The following is a 20,261-nucleotide window of genomic DNA, read 5'->3' as shown; positions in this document are numbered from 1 at the left end:
TGTCTACTAGATTAACCTTAATTGATGACTAAGAGACCTGAAAATTTAATCTGTGGCAGATATTCCAATGTATGCTGAACTGGAGCCATGGCTGGAGCTATATTATTACTGTTTGCCCAAGCAAATCTATTCCATTTGAGGTTAATGACACTTACAGGTTGATTCTTTCTTACAGTTAACTAGGATATGCGCCCCGAGAGCAAGACTGAGCCAACTTTATCATAGCCCTGCACCCCTGGCCTTCAGATGTAGAGAATATAGATCTGAGCAATAAACTTTTGTTCTGTGAATTCAACAAGTCTGGGGTAAGAAGGAGAGATTGGTGAACTCCTTTTGATAGACAAATCATTATTATCTCAGCCATGACAAAGCCACCAAAATTACTTTGGCTCTGTATGGTTTTATTTTCTTTTGAAGTGAGCTCCTCAGCCCATGTTGGATGTGTCAGGTTACTGTTGCAGATGTGATGTAGGAGTGAAAGCCACTCCATTCATAACACAGACTCTCAGCCCACTATGACTGAGACAGGAGCACATTCTTTGCCAGGCAGTGCTTTTTAAGCTGGGTGTGAGGTGTAAGAAAAAGCTGTTAGCATGGAAGCGGATATAGCTAGGACATGGCTGATTTAATATTTGCAAACCTTTCTTCAGCCAAGGAAGCACTGTGGACTGAATCCAATATCACCCTTCAGAAAATGATCCTCTGTGAGGACTCAATGATTTTTCCCAGTTTATCCTTACACTTAACTTCTTTAACAGAGAGTATGTTTAAGGTATAGCTCCAGATGGTTTTCTTCTGACAATGCTTTGATTAGCCAATCATATAAAGGTATATGTGCACTTTGTAAAAACTCCAGATGCAGTAGAAAGGCCAAAGGGAAGAACTCTGAACTGCAAGTCATCCCCTCCTACTAGGAAAGCAGGATACTTGGATGTGCTGCTGTGATTGAGATATAAAAATGTGTGTCCTTTAAGGTAAGAGCTACAAACTAGTCTTGTGCTGAAAGGGAAGGTATTATGCATGCCACGGTCAGCATAATGAAAATGGAACTTCCTGATAATGGAATTGAGCTCTCAGCTCTAATATAGATCAGAGACTTCCATCCTTCTTTGGAATTAGAATTATTTTGAATAAAAACTTTTCCCTCTGAATTCCCACGGTACCTTTTTTATGGCTCCTGCTTCCAGAAAAGAGAACCTCTGATCTTAATAGGCTCTCAGGAGAACTTAATACGGATAGGGTGGAGGGAGCTGGGAGGAGGGAGAAAACTGAATTGTGTATCTGTTGTGTACTACTGCCAATATTCACAAGTTGGTGGTTCTAACATTCCAGCTAACATAGAAGTTACAGAGGCAGTCTCCAAATGGGGTGGGTAAGCAATGTCTGAAAACTAATCTGCAGTTCTCTGGCCTTATATCAAACTTGAAGCCTGGTCCAGAAATTGACACTGGGATTTCTTTACCCTTTGCACAGGGCTTAAAAGATCTTCTCCTTTGGTGCTACTGCTGTCATTTAGTAGTTGTGTCTCCACAAAAAATAAAACGGAAGATGAGAACAGATTGTTGCTTCTGATACTTGAACACTAGTACACAGAATTTTTCTGGGATGTTGGTATATTCCCGAAGATATGTCTGTAGATCCTCTCAAGGATCTACTCTATCCTATCATGAAATAATCAACCTCCTTTGAAAGGGAGGTTCTCCACTTTTGCCTTTGTTTCTGGAAGGAGTCCTGATCTAAACCAGTGTTCCTCAACTTTTTTGATACCAGGGACCAGTTTGCTGCCTTCCTAAACTGTGTCACAAAAATCTCAGACACCAGTGCCGGTCCACAGACTGGTCATTGAAAAACACTGATCTAAACCATGCATGTCAGAAAGATGACAAAATCAACTGCTCTAGCAGAAACTTCAGGAGCCTCAACCAAAGGCCTTAAGCCATTCTTTGCAACAAACTGTCCTTCAGAAATGAGGGCAATAGCCAATATCCTCTCATCTTCAGGGCAGTATTTTGCAAATACTGCCATCTTTTCCCAGAGATGGTATTGACACCTTACCACAACAGCTTATTAATTTGCCACTCTTATGCCACACATGGCAAAAGAAAATACTTTTCTGACCAGAACATCCATCCTTTTTCCTTTTTTATCAGAAGGCCTGGAGTAAATAGGATATCCTTAGACCTCTGGACAACAGCCTCTACCTCAAGCAAGCTGGGAGCTGGCTGAGTGTGAAAAAATGAGAAATTCTCATGTAGCAGTTGATATAATTTATCAGCCTTTTTTGACATTGCTTGAGCAGAAATGGGAGTCAACCATATTACTTTTGCAATATATAAATGTAATTCTATTTTTGGATGACGAGCCAAGGATGTGAAAAGAAAGTGAGAATTCTCAACTGTGGATCTTCAGTGTAGCTGCCATCCATCACGTGAAATGATAATGCATCCTTACAAAGGGCAGTTGCTGGAGTAATCCCTTCATTTTCATCTGGAAAGGCCTAGTCCTTCAGTTTAGATTCATTTCTGGTATTCCTCAGGTACCATAGGCTCTTCTTGTGACTGTGTGCCTACAATGGCAGGAGATTGCTCTTTGTTCCTAGGGACTGATCTATGAGCTTCAGACCTGATGTTGAAAAACGTGCCTGAGCTCTTGGAAAAAGAAGAACTCTAAAATAACGTGTGTGTTGTGGTTCCAAGTAGAACCTTGGAGAGGGGGCCAATAGGGCCATTTAGCTCATCAAGGTATGTGCCAATCCAGCTAGAGGTCCACATGCAATTCCATTTCACAATATCTGCAATTATATGAATCCGTTCCATAGCAGCATACTTTTCTTTATAGTCTATGTGGTAAGGGACTACGCTGTTCAGGCTCCATGTCTGATTGCAGATCAGACCCCCAATAGTAGAGTGGAGATCAGTAGTCTTGGTGCAGAATAGAAAAGAGTGATAGCATTTTACTAGGAGAGCATGTGGAAGTTTTTAGGTAATCGGCAAGATGGTGAGTCATGAAGCTTCTCCATTCATCTCCTTTTCTCCAGAGGAGAAACAACAGTATGGAGAACTGATGGAGTTCATCTCTTGTCTCTTGCATCTTTGTAGTTCCCTTCCAGATACAATATAAATTGAGTTTGTTGATTCATATAATGGATCTGAGCTGCCATCAGCACAGCCAATTGTCAAAGAAGCTTGGAACTGACAGCTGGATCCAGCATGTCTGAAATATTAGTTATCTGCTTCATTGTAAGATCAGTATCCTTCTGTTTTAATACAGGATCCAGCTACCTAGAATCCACAGATTCAGCACGTCTCCCCCCATCCCTACCCTGAGTGCTCGTAGGTTCTGCTGACAGAGCTCTTCCTAAGCACCAAACCCTTTCCCAACACTAAAGGGACTAGATCTGGAGGGGGGGCTGGGGCAGAGAAGGTGGTGTCTGTTCACAGAAGCCTTCCCCGTCTCTGCTTTCCAATTCTGGATTCAACAGTTTTGGATGTCGTCTTGGCTCCTGCAAGTTTCCTGGTGGTTGGAACAGAAGACAGTATCCTCTGCAGAGATTTCTGCTGTTTCTCCCGAGAAGCATTGGGGGCAGATGCTGGTCTGTGACCCCATGGATTTGAGAGATGTGCCAGAACCAGAAATCTTGGCTATCAGACCTCCTGCATAAGCAGAGCTTGAGGTCTGTTCTGATGTTTGTCCAGGCCTTCAGAGGGAAGAACTGCAAATGGAGTGCCTGGAGTGAGAATGTCCTTCCCTGAGGCAAGCTAAGCATCTTGTTTTAGCCTCAAATGCCAGAAAAATAGTGGGACAAGAGACCTCTAGATCTTTGGGTCCACCATGAGATCTTAATCACTGAAACAACATTCTAACCAGTAAACTACTACTCTGAAAAAAATTAAGAAATAAAACATCACTAAATGTTAACATTTAACTATTTACATTAGGATCTAATCTATTACGAATGCTAAAAATGTGTAGCAGACACTTGTCTAAGCCAAGGATCCAGACCAAGGGGCCAGAGCGGTTACTTATGTGCCATCTGTGGCACCCAGGAAGAAGAGAAGTTGCCAAAGTGGCACAACCTCTTTTACAGCCTCACCCTCAGAACATACAGGAACAGTGAAGGTAGGGCCAGGGGAGCAACAGTGTTTCCACAGCCACTGCTATTGAAAAGTTCCACCATCACAGCTGCATCTCATGAGCATGAATAGGCAGAGGACACTTGAAGAATCAGCAGTCATGCAGTCACTAAAATGGTAAATTAGCATTAAAACTTTTACATTTTTCTTTCAACAGCTGTCATACTGATCCGAAAATTCTGTGAACTCAGAGACGGGGTCCTATAAAAAGATACATAAATCTCAGACTCACTTCCTGGAAGCTTCTGATAATTTTGGATTACCAAATCAGCTGGAGGATGCCTACTATTAAGGTAGCAGAATGATGAACAAAGGGACTCTGGTTAAACAATATAGGATGCAAACTCAGTTTTGATGCCAGGAACCTGGACTCTATGCCAACACAGGGCTCTCTTATAGAACTCTTTGCTCAAATCTTCCATTCTTAACCCTTTCCTTACTGATGATTTTATATTTTCAGATATAAATACAGCCTATTTGTCATTTGACATTAGTCTAACCCCAGTCTACAGAACATTCTTAGTTATTCAGATTCATTTATCACAAAGTCATTTCTTACACCTCTGTTGATACCAACCTGTTCTTCTTCTGTAAAAGATACAAGTGCCAGTGGTGGCAGGGGCTCCTCCTGTAAAATAGGCAGAAACTCCTTATCCAGAAGGTCTGAAGGTATCTGCAGGAAAGCAAGACAGCATGTTAAGAGCTACACTACAGATCAAGCATTACACTCCAGTATACACATACAGAGATGGCACTATGCACCTTCTAATCTCCCACAACAAGAACTCCTTTCTCTCTTCAATGCCCACCTTGCAATCTTTCTCCAGGGTAATGGAAGCCAACACATCCATGAGCATAGCCAGCCAAAAGAACCATTCTTGGATATATTTTGGTCCATGCAAATGCTACTCTAGGTGCACATGTGATAGGATTCTTCTGGCCAGCAGTGTCCATTGGGGCCATACTGCACCCTGCATATCCTCATACCCTCACCAAACTGCATCAAGGGTGAAGCAAGCCCAACTGCTGCTCAGTTCCTTTGTCAATACAGAATCATATTGGCCCTACCAAATTGGACATCCGATCTGGCAACCAGGGAGTAATATGTTCTGTGAATGTGTGAAGTGAACTTCAGATAGCTACCCTGCAAATCTCAGACATGCAGATGAGGCTCCTAGGGTTCTGCTCAGGCACGCCATCATGCAAGAAGGTGAATTTATTTAGACAGTTCATAACAGATCTTTATACAGTTAGATACCAACTGGGACAATAGTTTGAGTCAAAATGGCCTGTCCACTACATCTAGTCCAAAAGATACAAAAAGCTTGGGTGACTTGCAGAAGGGTTTTTTCCCCCACTGAGGGAGTATGATAATTTTCTCAACACATCCAATGTATGAGGCTTAAGTCTCTCCAGGAGTCAAATGAAGTTTAAATAAAAATACCAGGATATGAACTGATCCAGGTATAAATCTGAGACTACTTTAGGTGAGAATTTAAGGTAAGGTCTGAGAGTCACTTTATCCTTATGCAGTAAAGTATAAGGAGGTCTCACCATCAATGCTTGGATCTCATTCACCCTGTTAGTAAAGGCAATGGTCGTCAAAGGTGATAAAGAACAAGACTGCAAAGGAACAAAGCAGGGGATCCATCAAGGCCAGAAAGACAATATTTTGATTTGAGACAGGAGAGGGGGCTGCCAAGTGAAGGAAACTACGGACCATGCCTTTCACTAACTTTATGACTGTGGAATGTGAAAAAATACTGTGACTGTAAATAGAAGGGTGACAGGCTCATATTGCAGCTAAGTGGATTCTAACTGAGCTAGTGGAGAGAACTGTTTGCTTCCAAGATAATAAGTTGTCCAAAACAGTACTAGATAGTGAAATCTAGAAGCTGCTAAGAAACTTGGATAGTAAAGTCTTTACCACTTGGATCTATATGTTAGCCTTATAGAAGCCTTTTGCTTTGAATCAGAGTGTCCTGCACTTCAGAAAAGCATCTTCTGTTCATAATGCTCAGCTAGCAAACGTGCATGCAGTCAGATGCAGAGATAAAGGACTGGGCATAGGGTCTGGCCTTGATCTTGGGAAATAATGTGTGACATGTCTAGAAGAACAACTGGAGGCTGCATCCAGAGGTGTATCAGGCCAGAAGTACTAACACTGAGGCTATCATTAGTAAGGCCTTGTCTGGTCTGATTTTTCTGAAGACACTGGGAATTCAAGGGAATCAGTGTATACACAGTATACACAGGATCAGGAACACATCCAGGAGGCAATTTCCTCTGTAGCAAAATAATTGACACTTTAAGTTGGTGCAAAAAGAACTGCAAAAGGGGGTCCTAATTGGAGGAAGATTTGCTGGATAACAGAATCCTTGGAGCCAGTTCTTGATTGTCGGAGTACTTCCTTTAGGGACAATCTATTAGATAAAGCTGTGGGAGTAATCTAATGTTGTATGCACTACTTCCATAAATTAATTGCCTCCTGACAGAGGAGATAATCGCACTCTCCACTCTCTGCTGACATAGTGCACTGCTGTAGTACCTTCTCTCAGAGTTTGAATCACAGCTCCCTGAAGGTGAATCAGGAAAGCTCTGCATGCTAAAATGTATAGCTTTCAGCTTCAGCATGTTTATATGCATTTGAGACTTTTGAGACCCAAAGACCCTGCATCTGTAGATTACCTAGGAGCTCCACATTCTTGTTGGGAAGCACCCAGTCATGGTAGGGAGATGTGAAGCAAAAAGTATGCTCTAGCCGATTTCTTATGGGTCCTTATATGAAAATAGAAAGGACAGCAATTCTGGAGGGACTGAAACCTTTGAATCTATGCTGTATCTGCTGGGTTGACAAAACAGACTTCAAATCATCCCTATAGGGGACAAAAGGGGACATCCTGAATGCAGCGTCACTGAAGTGCAACTTACCATGTGACCTAATAACCTGAAGCAATCTCATACTGAAGTCTGGGGATGACTCTTCAGTTCTGAGATAAGGTCCATAATGGCAGAGAATCCCTCCATGCTCTTGCTGTTCTAGAGTTCATAGCAATGATCCTGAACTCATATCATCTGAGTCAGAATAAAAGTGAATTTTTCATGGTTTGTCATGATTCTCACTGAAGTAAAGAGCTTGAGAAATATTCTTATTGGGCTGGGTACCTTCTGAAGAGATTTGCCTTCAATCAGCCATTGTTCAAAGTATGGATAGGTGAGCTGGGGAGCACTTGCTAAACATTTTTGTTGATATGGGAAATCTTACAGGCAGAACGCTGTACAGTAAGTGTGAGCCTCATATAAGGAAACAAAGGTATTAACTGTGTGCTGGATGAATAGACACACAATTATGCATACTGGAAGTCAAGAGCTGGAAACCCACCTTGAAGATCTACGGAAGGTATTCGGGATGCTAGAGGGACTATCATGAATCAAACATTGGATGAATTTGCTGAGACATCTGAGATCTAGAATAGGAAGCCCCTGTCCTTTCTTCTTTGGGATAATCCTCCCCAACCCTTAACCTTGAGAGGTATCTCCTCCTTCACTGCTCTGAGTTATAGAAGGGAGTCCACCTCTTGTCTCAACAGCAACTCATGAGAGCGTTCCTTGAAGAGAGCTGGATCTGAAGGGCATGAAGGCTGGCAAGAACTCAAATTGGACCAAAATCCTTTGTTGATGACTTCTAGAACCCAATGGTCCATAGCAATTCCAGTTCAGATATCCAACAAGAAAGAAAGGCAGCTGCCAAATAGGAGGGTGGGGAGGCAACACAGGCATAGATCCAGTTAGATTAGTTTAGGTTTCATGACCAGGATGTCCAACTTGTTGCCTGTATCCAGGCAGCTGAAAAGAAGGCTAAACTGCTCCTTCACTGAAAGTAGTAGTCTCTTTCTGGGAGGCTCAGTACATTTTTGCTGGTAATATGAACATTGTCTTTGAGGTTTGTCCTCTATCATCCTGCAACCTGGAGCTTGGTGGATCAGAATTTCATTAGTTTGAACATTTTTAGTTCTGGTACTGACAGAAGCCTTTTAAGAATTATCACTGGCACTGGGCCTGAGTAATGGATACTGGCATAATGACAAGGTTTTTAGAAGTGTGAAGATTGTCAGCACTGGGAAGGACAGTACCGAGTGAGGCAGAACCAAGAGTATCCGTACTAAAGGAAGGAGGTGTCACTGAAAGCACCGATGCTAAAGTGGAATGATCAGCAACCAGAGTAGCTGCATGATTTAATTTCTTGCCGACAGGCCCAGGTAGATAGCTACTGTAACTAAACTAACAAAAATCTTAACTAAAAGAGCAAAGATAAAGGACAGCAGTGGACACTAAGTTCCTTCTTGCTGCCAGGAGTGGTAAGAACTGAGGGGCAGTTGGGTTTGCTCCATCCTTCATGTCCTCAAGTGGGAGGAGGGAACACAAGGACATGCAGGATGCAAGCATGCCTGCCTTCCTCCTCCCGCCCCCCAGACACTGTTGGCCAAGAGATTCCAATCTCATATGTATGGTGCATATGTGCACCTAGAGAGGGAACCACGTGGACATGTATACATATATGAAGAACCAGCATTTCTGTGCTCCACTAAGGAATGTACATTTAAAACTACGAGTACACAATATACAGAAAGACCTCTTTCCATAATTACAAGATTGTGGAAATACAGACAAGAGACGGTTACTCACCTTGTGCAGTAAGTGAGGTTCTTTGAGATGTGTCCCCCTGTGGGTGCTCCACTCTAGGTCTTGGCATGTCCTCGCATCCTTGATTGGAGATTTTTACCAGCAGTGCTCGTCCAGGTTGCGCATGCGCAATCCGTGTCTTGCGGTGACATTGGCACCCTTTTCGATGTGCATGACCCGACCCCCCTCTGTTCCTTCTCTACCGTGAAGCCATATGTGTAGACTCTGAAGTAGAGAGGAGGAGGGTGGGTAGTGAAGCACCAATAAGGACACATCTCGAAGAACCTCAGTTACTGAACATGGTGAGTAACCGTCTTCTTTGAATAGTGTCCCTGTGGATGCTCCACTCTAGGTGACTCTGAAGCCCTCATTAGAAGGGGGGAGCTTCCGAGTTCTTAGGTTGAATAGACGAGAGTATCGATAGTCCAACTGCTGCATCAGCCCTTGATGCTTGGTCGATAATGTAATGCTTTGTGAATGTATGAGCCGAGGCCCAGGTAGCTGCTTCACATATTTCTACAACTGGGACATTGTGCAAAAAGGCTATGGACGTGGAGACTGTCCTGGTGGAATGCATACTGACTCACTGCAGTGGTGAAATGCCTGCTTTGGGCGTAACAGGAGTGAACGCATCCTGAAATCCATGTAGAAAGTTTTTGTGTGGAGATAGCTTTCCCTTTGGAACATTCTGCCAGTGATATAAACAATTTGGGTGATTTCCTAAACGCCTTTGTTCTTTCTAGTTAGAAAGGTATAGTTTGTCTAACGTACAACGTGTGGAAGGCTGCTCCTGCACTCTGTGTGAGGTTTTGGATAAAATGTGGGTAAGTAAATAGAGTGATTTATATGATGTAACCTTGGGAATAAACTTCAGGTGGGGTCTAAGGGACACTGTCTTTGTGAACAATTGTATATGACAGATGTGCCATGAGTGTTCAGAGTTCCCGGACATGTCGCGCAGATGTAATGGTGACTAGAAACAACACCTTCATGGACATATGCAGAAAGGAGCAAGTCGTCAGTGGCTCGAAAGATGGTTTAATAATGGTTTTAAGCACTAGGTTGAGATCCCATGGTACTGTTGGAGGACAAATGTCTGGGTATATGTTCAGCCTTCCTGTTATAAAGCATTTCACTATAGTGCATGTAAAATTGATTTGCTGTCTAATTGGTTGTGGAAAGTGCTGATGGCTGTTAGGTGTACCTTAAGAGAACTGATAGATAGACCTGTCTCCTTCAGGTTGACAAGGTAGTCAAGAACAGCTGAGATTGGTGCATCGATGCACCAGAGATCTGTTTCATTCAGCACCATGTAGTGAACCTATGCAATTTTTTCAGGTAAGCCTTCCTTGTGGCAGGTTTCCTACTATTTAATAATGCGTGTTTTACTGGCTCTGAACATGGTAGTTCTGTATTGGAACCAATTAGGAGCCAAGCTGTCAGATGTAGTTTCTTTAAGTCCGGATGAAAAATGTGGCCACTGTCCTGATCTAGGAGATCCCTGAGGAGTGGAACGGATATACATTTGCATTCTGACATTTGGATCAGATAAGTGAACCATGTTTGCCTAGGCCACAGTGGAGCTATCAGAATTATTCTTGCTTTGTCCCTGCGTATTTTGTGCAGAGTTCTGGGTATCAACAGTATCAGTAGGAATGCATAGAGTAGTTCCACATTCCAGTCTCAGAGAAACGCGTCCCCCATTGATGCTTTCCTAATCCCGCTCTTGAGCGGTAGTGACGGCATTTGCGGTTCTGTGCTGTGGCAAATACATCGATTTTGGGATAACCCCAATGTTGGAATACTTTTCTCAGGACTCCCTTGTGCAACCCCCATTCATGGTTGCTGCTGAAGCGTCTGCTTAGTATGTTTGTGGTGGTGTTCTAAACTTCGTGTAAGTAGGAAGCTGATATATCTATGTTGTGATGTATAAACCAATTCCACAATTTTATTGTTTCCGTGCATAGAAAGTTGGATCGTGCTCCTTTTTGTCATTTGGTGTAGAACATGCACACGATATCATCCATCATGATTTTCATGGATTTGTTTTTTATTATAGAAAGGAAGTGGGAACATGCATTTCAGACCACATGTAGTTCCAGTAAATTTATGTGGACACTTGATTCCTCTGTGTACCACCTGCCCTGTATGATGTGCTCCCCAGCCTAGCAGGGATGCGTCTGTAGTTATCATAATTGAAGGTGATTCCCACGTGAATGGGACGCCTGATGTCAGGTTCACGCATTGTGTCCACCATGTTAGTGATTGTTTGACTTTGTTTGGCACTGTTAGAGTTCTATGAATTGAGTGCTTTTGCGGTCTGCAGACTGTTAGAGCCACAATTGTAGGTCTCACATGTGTAGTCGTGCGTTCTGCACTAAAAAAGCGGTGGCCGCCATGTGTCCAAGCATTTGTAGACATATGCAGACAGTCACAGTCTGATTGTTTTCTATTGTGGCTTGCAGATTTACTATTGCATCGAACCTGTGCAGTGGTAGCTACGCCCTGGCTGTGTGGGAATCCAGATATGCCCCTATGAATTTTATTTGTTGTACTGGAATTAGGCTGGATTTTCTGTTTAACATCAACCCTAGTTTTCAAGTGTGTTCTTGTAATCTGAACCATGTGAACGGCCTGATGTTGGGTGCTTGCCCTTATGAGGCAATTGTCCAAATATGGGAATATGGTTATGCCCTGTCTGCATAGATACACCAATACGACCGTGAGTCCTTTGGAAAACACTCTTGGGGCAGTGAACAGGCTAAAAGGTAATATTGCATATTGATAATGGTTGGTTCCTAATGTGAACCTGAGGAATCTGCGATGTGCTGGATGGATAGCAACATGAAAATGTGTCTTGGAGATCAAGGGCTGTGAACCAGTCCCTCTTTTTCCAATGCCGGTATTATGGTAGCCAAAGTGACCATCCTGAATTTTTGTACCCGTATGAACTTGTTCAACCCCTTGAGGTCTAAAATCGGTCTCCAACCTCCATTCTTCTTCTGGGTCAGGAAGTAATGAGAATAAAAACCTCTGCCCTTGTGCTGAGGTGAGACGTGGTGTATGACATCTATCTGCAACAGGTGATCAACTTCCTGTTATAATAGCTGCTCGTGAGATGGGTCCCTGAAGAGGGACGGGGAAGGGGGTTGAGTAGTAGGTTTGGAGATGAAGGGGATAGTACATCCCAAGTGTATAATCTCCAAGACCCATCTGTCTGTGGTGATGTCTGCCCAGGTTTGATAGATGGTCGAAAAGAGTGGTATTTAGTATAATTGCCCGCTCTGGAAATTGGGGGAGGTCGAACAGACCCTCGACCAAAACCTCAAAACAGAGGCTTCGATGGAGCAGCCTGAGATGTTGACGATGGCTGATTTGATTGCCTTTGTTGCTGGGATCTTTGTCTATTACGTGATGGATCATATTGTCTGTATTGTGACTGATGCTAATCTCTGGAATTTTAAGGCTGGTACCTAAATGGGTTTTTTAATCACAGGTGTGTATATCCCAAGAATACAGAATGTAGCCCAAGAATCTCTCATTGTATGCATCACCTCATCCGTTTTCTGCGTGAAAAGATTCACCTTGTCAAATGGCAGATCTTCGATCATGGATTGGAGTTGTTTAGGTAAAGCTGTGGAATGAAGCCATGATGATCTGCGCATGACTACAGCAGTTGTGACTGTTCTGGCCACAGTATCGGCAGGCCTGTAATGCCATCCTGTCAACTAATTGACCCTCCTTTATGCATGATCGAAATTGCTCCTTTTCATTTTCTGGAATATGTTCAATACATTTTGCCATCTTTGTGTAGTTGTCTTGATCATAAATGGACAATAGGGCCGCATAATTAGCCACTCTTAATTGTAGAGTAGCAAAAGTTTAGACCTTTCTGCCCAGCAAGTCCATTCATTTATCATCCTTGTCCTGGGGGGCTGACTTATTATGGTGTAGATTAGATTATGGTTGACTGCTGCCACCACCACCATGGAATCTGGCGGTAGGTGGTGAAAAAAATTCTGGGCTCTTGGCTGGTACGTAGTACTTCTTGTCAGCCCTTTTACAAGTGAGAGGAATGGTGACTGGAGTTTGCCAGCTGTTATTTGCCGGTTCCATGAGGGTGTCATCCGGGGGGGGGGGGGGTGATCTCTGACAAAGTCAAGGCATGCAGAATATTGAGCAGTTTGTGCTGTGATTCTGCAGAATATTGAGCAGTTTGTGCTGTGATTCTGGGACCTCCTGGAGTGGGATGTCAAGGTTGTCAGCTACTCTCTTAAAGAGGTCCTGAAACTGCTTGAAGTCATCGGCAGTCGTGGCGGATGGAGGGATTACGGCCTCATCAAGAGAAAAGGACGAATTATTTGCAGGAGGTGTAGTGACCTGCTGTGCAGTGTCTTTGGAAGGTTGAAGTTGAATATTTGTGGGAATGGATCTTGCAGGAGATTTGTCCCTATGCCTATGAGAAATAGACAGTCTGCAATATGAGGTATAGGTAGACCAGGCATCCCAACCAGGCCACTGCATGCAGTATAGGGGTGGTGGTCCAAACCAACGGGGTGCCATACCTGGGTGTGCTGGATGTCTGTGGTGTAGTCAATGTCTGGATGCTTCCTGCTTAGGTGAGAAACACTGGGGAGAATATGCTGCCTCTTATTCTTCATATTCCTCATCGCTGGAAAACGATATAGGTGAAAAGGGTTTGTCCTGACTGAAATGCATTGGGAAAGGTGCCGTATATGGTGATATATGGGAGGATGTTAAAAATTCTTCCTCTGAGTTGTGGTGCTGATGTTTCTCCTTGCATTTTTCTCAGTGCCGGGGTAGTCAGTGCAGTTGCCTATGCCGGAATTGGGTCTGTGCCGCCACAGTTGATGGTACCGATGTTTTCATAGATGTCGGTGCCAACAGTGCCACACATGGTGGCAGATCTGACGGTGCCGCAGATGTTGACGATGTCGCAGATGTTATTGGAACTGATGCACCAGAGCTGGCAGATAAGGCGCTGTAGTATTTATCGGTGCCAGGTGTTTTGTTGCTGCCAAGCTAGTGGCAAGCTTCGCCGCTTTATGGACCACTGATTTTGATGGCACCGTGTCTGAGTAGGGATGGTAAGATCTGGCTCTTGACTCTGTAATGGAGCTTTGATGGTTATTTGGTACCTCAGTAGCCACTGTATCAGAAGAACCTACAGCCTCTTTGGTACTGTGCCTCTTTTCCTTGATGGGTGAGGACCTCCTCTTTCTCTCATGGTTTGTGTCTAGTGATGTGGAGTGTTTTTTCCTGCTGGAACTTTCCTGTGATGAGTGTTTACTCTGTCCAAGATTCAAAGCAGATCTGAGAGATTTCTCCATCAGAATAAGTTTCAGGTGGAAGTCCCTATCACTCCTGGCTCTGGATTTAAGGTTTCTACAGTGGGGACATTTTTGAGAAATTGTCTGTCCTTCACAGAGACAACTAATGCACTCTGCGTGCCCATCGGACACTGGCATCGCATCTCTACAGGAGGTGCAGCGCTTGAAGCCAGGCGAGCCTGGCATGTTGCACCATCCTGAGGAGGGAAGAACTAACGTATTCTAAAGGGAAAAGTAAGTATTAAAGAAAAAAAATTTTTTTTTTTTTTAAACAAACCAACCATAATTATAACTAGGGAAAAAATTATTAAACTTGCTTAAAAAAAAAGCAGAATTTAGAAATGCTCTATTGAGCTTTGAGGAACTGCTGGAAGCTCTGTCTCGGACCACAGACAGGTGAGAAGGAACTGAGGGGGGTTGGGTTGCGCTGAAAAGGACGCCACAAGACACGGATTGTGCATATGCGACCCGGACGAGCACTGCTGGTAAAAATCTCCAATCAAGGATGCAAGGACGCGACCAAACCTAGAATGGAGAACCCACACTATACTCTAGGTCTTGGTGCTAGAGTGGATTACCCAATGGGGCACTACTCGAAGCAGCCCTCTTTCTCCCCGCCACCCCACACACACCTTATTATCCTTTAGGAAAAGTGCTAACATTTCTTCTCTCCCATAGCGATAATCTGCTAGTTTGTACTTTGGCAAAGCCGGAGAGAGGGGAGGCGATGTCACACTCCCGCCACTGGACAGAGCTCGCAGCCTATAAGAAAGCAGAGGAGAAGCAAAATTAAAATGGACAGAATCTATGCCTGTGCTATCATATCACTGCACCAGACATGAAACAGCGTTTGAGATGGATAAAATAAATCCAACAATTGGAACCAATTGGCTTCACAGATACTTGACAGGAGTAAAGGGAAAAAATCCAAGGACTAGTTTTTCTAATTAAGAAGAAAACCTTCTTAGCACACCATGGCACCAGCATAGCAACAAAGCTCTGCTGGTGTAGGGAGAAATGTAATTATACAAGCACATCAGGAAACGCTATTCTCCAAAGCATCAGACAATGGCATGGTCCCACAATTAGTTTTCTACGCCCCATGGATTACCTTCCCTGCAAGTCCTACTTTACCTTTCAGTCTAAAATGATATCAAAACAAACCATTTTAAGCTTTACAAAATTTCCCACAATCATTAAAAAAATTTAGTATTTTAAACACAATTGTCATTTTTAGATTACCACTTCCAAACATGTTTGCAAATCATGTCGGCTTCTTGAGTTAGAAGAACTATTTTTAGGAGTGCAAGGGCTGTACATTCCTTGGAACCTCTTGTAAGATCACAAACAAAAATAATTGGTGTGATGCTTTTCCTGATGTGGACACCACCCCATTAGCAAGGGGGGGCAAATTCTGAACTATCATCGCACATCTAGAGACAATCTTTAACGGGTTAAGGACAAAGCACACTGGATGGGTATTGTAATAAGACCCTCAAACAAACACTACAACATGATGAACATTACAACACAGCATGAAAGTTCACCCTTAACATGGTATTTTATCAATAAATACTGTGAACATGGTGGGAGGGAGAAGGGATACAATTCTCTTAGACACTCCACCTAAGTAGTTTTTATTTTTCAATGATGAAAACAAAGCTTATCTGTAGAACAAGTCCAGCATAGGTAATGCAAGTACTAGTTTTCTCTCAATATGCCTCAGGCATCAACCATCTCGAGCATCAAGATAATTCTTCACCTTTCTTTTTCATTCCTTGGACATTCTGCAGCTTCTGATGTGTATACATTAGTTATTACACGGTAATGAAACCTCCAACTCCTTTTCACAGAGAGTACTATGTAGTCACAAAATGAAGATTACTTTTAGTGACTGTAGGCCAGAACTAAACAGGTTTTGTATCCAATCCAGTCTTATAACCTATTCAGCCTTTCCCTCCTCCCAATTACACATATCCATAAATAAAAATTCCTACAATTCTCAGAACTAGGTCCCATACTCTGACCAAACAGAAAAGACTCACCATTCAGGCCCAAAGTTAAGTGTCTGAGTTTCTGCTGCCATTTTCTTCTTTTCTACTCCTTTTAAAAAGTGTTAACCTAAAAATAAATAAATAAAATAAAAAACTAATGAAGATTAAGACAACAATTGGAGTAATTTTGTTCTTCATGAAGTTACCTTGCCTTAAATATAAAAAGGCAAACTGCAGCTGGACATCCCATAAGAACAGAGCAGCCATACTGGGTCAGATCAACAGTATATCTAGCCCAGTATCCTGTCTTCTGACAGTGGCCAAAGTCAGGTGCTTCAGAAGGAAATGAATAGAATAGGGCAGTGGTTCTCAACCAGTGGTACTCGTACCCCTGGGGGTACGCAAAGGTCTTCTGCGGGATACATCAACTCATCTAGATATTTGCCTAGTTTTACAACAAGCTACATAAAAATCACTAGCGATGTCAGTACAAACTAAAATTTCATACAGACAATGACTTGTTTATACTATTCTATATACTATACACTGAAATGTAAGTACAATATTTATATTTCAATTGATTTATTTTATAATTATATGGGAAAATTGAGAAAGGAAGCCATTGTTCAATAATAGTGTGCTGTGACACTTTTGTATTTTTATGTCTGATTTTGTAAGCAAGTAGTTTTTAAGTGAGGTGAAACTTGAGGTACTCAAGACAAATCAGTCTCCTTAAAGGGGCACACGAGTCTGGAAAGGTTGAGAACCACTGAAATAGGAAATCAAGTGATCCATCCCCTGTTGCCCATTCCCAGCTTCTAGCAAACAAGAGGCTAGGGACATTTCAGAGCATGGATTTGCATCCCTGCCCATCCTGGTTAGTAGCCAGGAACTTATTTAGTTCTCTTTTTGAGCTTTGATATAGTCTTGGCTTTCACAACATCCTCCGGCAAAGAGTTCCTCAGGTTGACTGAATAGAATGTGCTAAAAGGGGTAAATGATTAAGTAGGTTCTACTAGCAAACCCATCTGAGCTCTGTAATGCAAATAAATTGGAGACTCAGTAACTTTAGATAACAGGATATGATCCCAGTCACCTCTTCCCGAACCCCTAATTTGATCACAGGTAGAGAAAGAAACACGGCAATTTGTACAAGCAGTCTCTTTTTTAATATCAATAAGCAATAAAAGACAACCAAACACACCAACAAGTATCTACTTAGGAACCACTACCTCTCTCTTCTGAAGAAGTGACAAAGTTTAATTAATGAAGTTGCAGCTATGCAATTTATAAATTATGATAATTACAGGGTTTGGAAAATCAAGTAACAAGATTTCCTGGGCAAGTGCCAGGATATTTCTATTTCAATTTTCAATTACTTAACTGAAGAGAAAAAGAGGAGGAACTTACCTATAACTGGAGGTTCTTCGAGATATGTGGTCCCTATCTGTATTCCATTAACTGTTTATGCATGCACGCCATGCATCCAGAGCCGGAGAATCTGAAAATAGTAGTGTCCGTTAGTTTGCGCATGCGCTCTTGCCTTGCCTCATGTTTTGCCTGAGGTGACAAAGAATGGGGCAGACCAACGGCATCTCCAGTTTCTTCTCCACCGCAAATCGAACAGATGCACAGCAGAGGGGAAAGAGAGTGGGAAATGGAAAACCGATAGGGACCACACATCTTGAAGAACCTCCTGTTACAGGTAAGTAACCTCCTCTTCTTCGAGTGATGGATTCCACTGAGGGTGATGAACAAGCAGTACCTAATTCAGAGGGGGGTGCAAGGATGAGGACGGAACGGTTGAGCGGAAGACAGCTGCACCAAATGAGGCATCCATCGCAGAGTTCTGCACCAGGGCGTAATGTACATGTCTCCAGGCGGTACATCATGGAAGACATCCGCAGTTGACACCTGAGCTCTTGTGGTATGTGCTCTTACCCGAGGGATGGAGACAGCTCCAACAATTGATACAGAATATCCAAATAGATTTTGGGGTGCATTATATTGTGTGGAAATTGAGGACTTCAATAACTCAGTCATACACTAGGGGGTCTATTACAGGAGTGGGCAGGTGAGGTTCTGTGGCCTGCGTTGGGAAGAAGGTCAGACTAGATGATCATAATGATCCCTTCTGACCTTAAAGTCTATGAGACTCTCAGCTATTGTGCTAATCTAGGAGACCTCCTGATCGCTCTTGATACCTTCATGTAGAAGACCAAGGCCCAGCAGATATCAAGGGAGTGAAGTCATCATTCCTCTGCTGAGACGTGAGGCTTTAGAAAGAAAGCAGGTAAACGTATGGAGTGGTTGAGATGAAACTGGGATATGACCTTTGATAGAAACTTAGAACGTAGGCACAGGGAGACTTTGTCCTTATGGAAAGTGATGAAAAGGAGGTCTGCCATCATGTCCCCATGTTCACCTACCCTTCTCCCCAAAATGACAGCTACAAAGAAGGCAACTTTCATAGAAAGACTCTTTTTTGCTACTTGAGAGGATGTCTTGCATTTCTGATAAACACTCCTTTCTAGAGCAGTGGTTCTCAAAGTGGGGGGCAGGCCCCCCTAGGGGGGCATGAGATGGATCATGGGGGGGGCACAGAGCAAGGGACAGAGCTGGTCCAGCTCCACACTCCCCAGAGACAGAAGCAGCCGCCACCCACCTCCTGCAGCAGCAGCAGCCCCTGCCGGGCACGCTCCCTTTGCTGTTGCTGCCCTTGCACTGCTGCCCCCACTCCTTGTGCTGCTGCCAATGTTCGCCGCTCCCTACTGCCACTGCTCCCCGCGTTGCTGCTGCAGTGCTCCCCGATTCCCGTGCGACAGGCCATTTGTTTTTCTGAAAGGCGGGAGTTCAGGGGAATGGGGGCATGATTGTTAGGGCCTACAGCATGGGAAGTGCCCCCTGGTTTTTTCTGAAAGGCCCTCTTTTTCAGGAAGGGGAAAGGGGGGACACGATTGTTAGCAGATCAGGGAAAGTTGGGGATGGGAACTGGGGCACAGGCAGACATGCAGAGAAGTTTGGGAAACCAGAACTGTCTTGGCCAGAATTGGGCAATCAGAATGACCATGGCTCTCTCCCACATGATCTTGTGGAGTATTTGTGGCAGGACTGGTAGAGTGGGAAAGGTGTAGTTGATCTTGTCCAACCAAGATAGTATGAGAGCATTGCCTTGAGAATGGCTACCGATACCCCCTGGGAGCAGTATGTGCTGCATTTGTTGCCGGAATGGGAGGCAAAAACATCTCTGGTGGGAGTCCCCCATTGGTTTAACATGTCACATGCTATGGTATCATGGAGTTCCCACTCATGAATAGCCACAAATCTTCTGCTGAGAGAGTCTGCAATCACATTCTGAGTCCCCAGAAGATAGGCTACCAATAACAGGATCTTGCGGGCGATTCACTAATCCCATAGACTGACCACCTCAGCACATAAAGGAGTCGATCTCATGCCCTTCTGTATTGATTAAATAAATGGTGACGGTGTTGTCCAACATGATAAGAACATGATGGGAGCAAATGGATGGGAGAAATGCTTGATATGCTCTCCATACCACCCAGATTTCCAGAATATTGATGTGCATGATGGATTCCCAAGGGATCCATGTCCCTTACATCATGTGGTCTCCCATATGTGCTTCCGATCCTGCGAGGGATGCATCTGTGATGATCATCCTCTGCAAGAAGGAAGTGGATCCCTATACAGATCTGTCACAGGTCTGTCCACCACTGGAGGGAAGAGTGCACCTTGGGGGGGGAGGCAATCATCAGCATCAAGTCCACAGTATGCCATGTGGTTGAGTAAACTCTCCCGGGTGGATAAAAATCAGTGGGGGGGTTTTTTAAAATCAGATTTGATTTTTTTTTTAAATCAATAAAACACTGAATTTCTCTCTTGTTCAAAAAACAGTTACAATTAAATCTCATCACAAACATGCTAAACCTACACTTACAGTCTCATAAAAATGAATTAATGGCTCTTGTCCGTTCAGCCTAAGTACCAGCTCTTGCTTCTTGAAAGTTCTTGCCTTTCAGGTTTTTTTTTTCAGTTTCTGAGCAGACTAAAGTCACATGTGCCAAGAAAAAAACAGACTGAAT

The 20,261-nt window shown here is 43.4% G+C and overlaps 1 protein-coding gene across 6 annotated transcripts in view; it reads right to left on the bottom strand.

The window, feature by feature from the left end:
- GIGYF2 (GRB10 interacting GYF protein 2) overlaps positions 1-20,261 on the bottom strand; it is a 140,993-nt gene that overhangs the window by 102,528 nt on the left and 18,204 nt on the right. For 4 of the 6 annotated variants that reach the window (XR_010918142.1, XR_010918140.1, XR_010918141.1 and 1 more), the window contains exons 2-4: positions 16,213-16,288; positions 14,800-14,929; positions 4,711-4,806 (exon numbers count right to left, since the gene is read on the bottom strand). Coding sequence is in view for 1 of the 6 variants with exons in the window: in XM_067538799.1 (XP_067394900.1) it covers positions 4,711-4,806; positions 14,800-14,929; positions 16,213-16,253 (267 nt within the window). In the remaining 5 variants the exon portion in view is untranslated. Of the gene's footprint in view, positions 1-4,710; positions 4,807-14,799; positions 14,930-16,212; positions 16,289-20,261 lie in introns of those variants that run through there. The other 2 variants (XM_067538800.1, XM_067538801.1) reach the window with 2 other exon arrangements.

Source organism: Emydura macquarii, unplaced genomic scaffold (genome assembly GCF_026122565.2).
Source record: "Emydura macquarii macquarii isolate MOO-44397 ecotype Brisbane River unplaced genomic scaffold, CSIRO-AGI_Emac_v2 contig_499, whole genome shotgun sequence".
Taxonomy (NCBI): Eukaryota; Metazoa; Chordata; order Testudines; family Chelidae; genus Emydura; species Emydura macquarii.
Note: the sequence above shows the minus strand (reverse complement) of the source record. Positions and strands in the feature narration are given on the sequence as shown.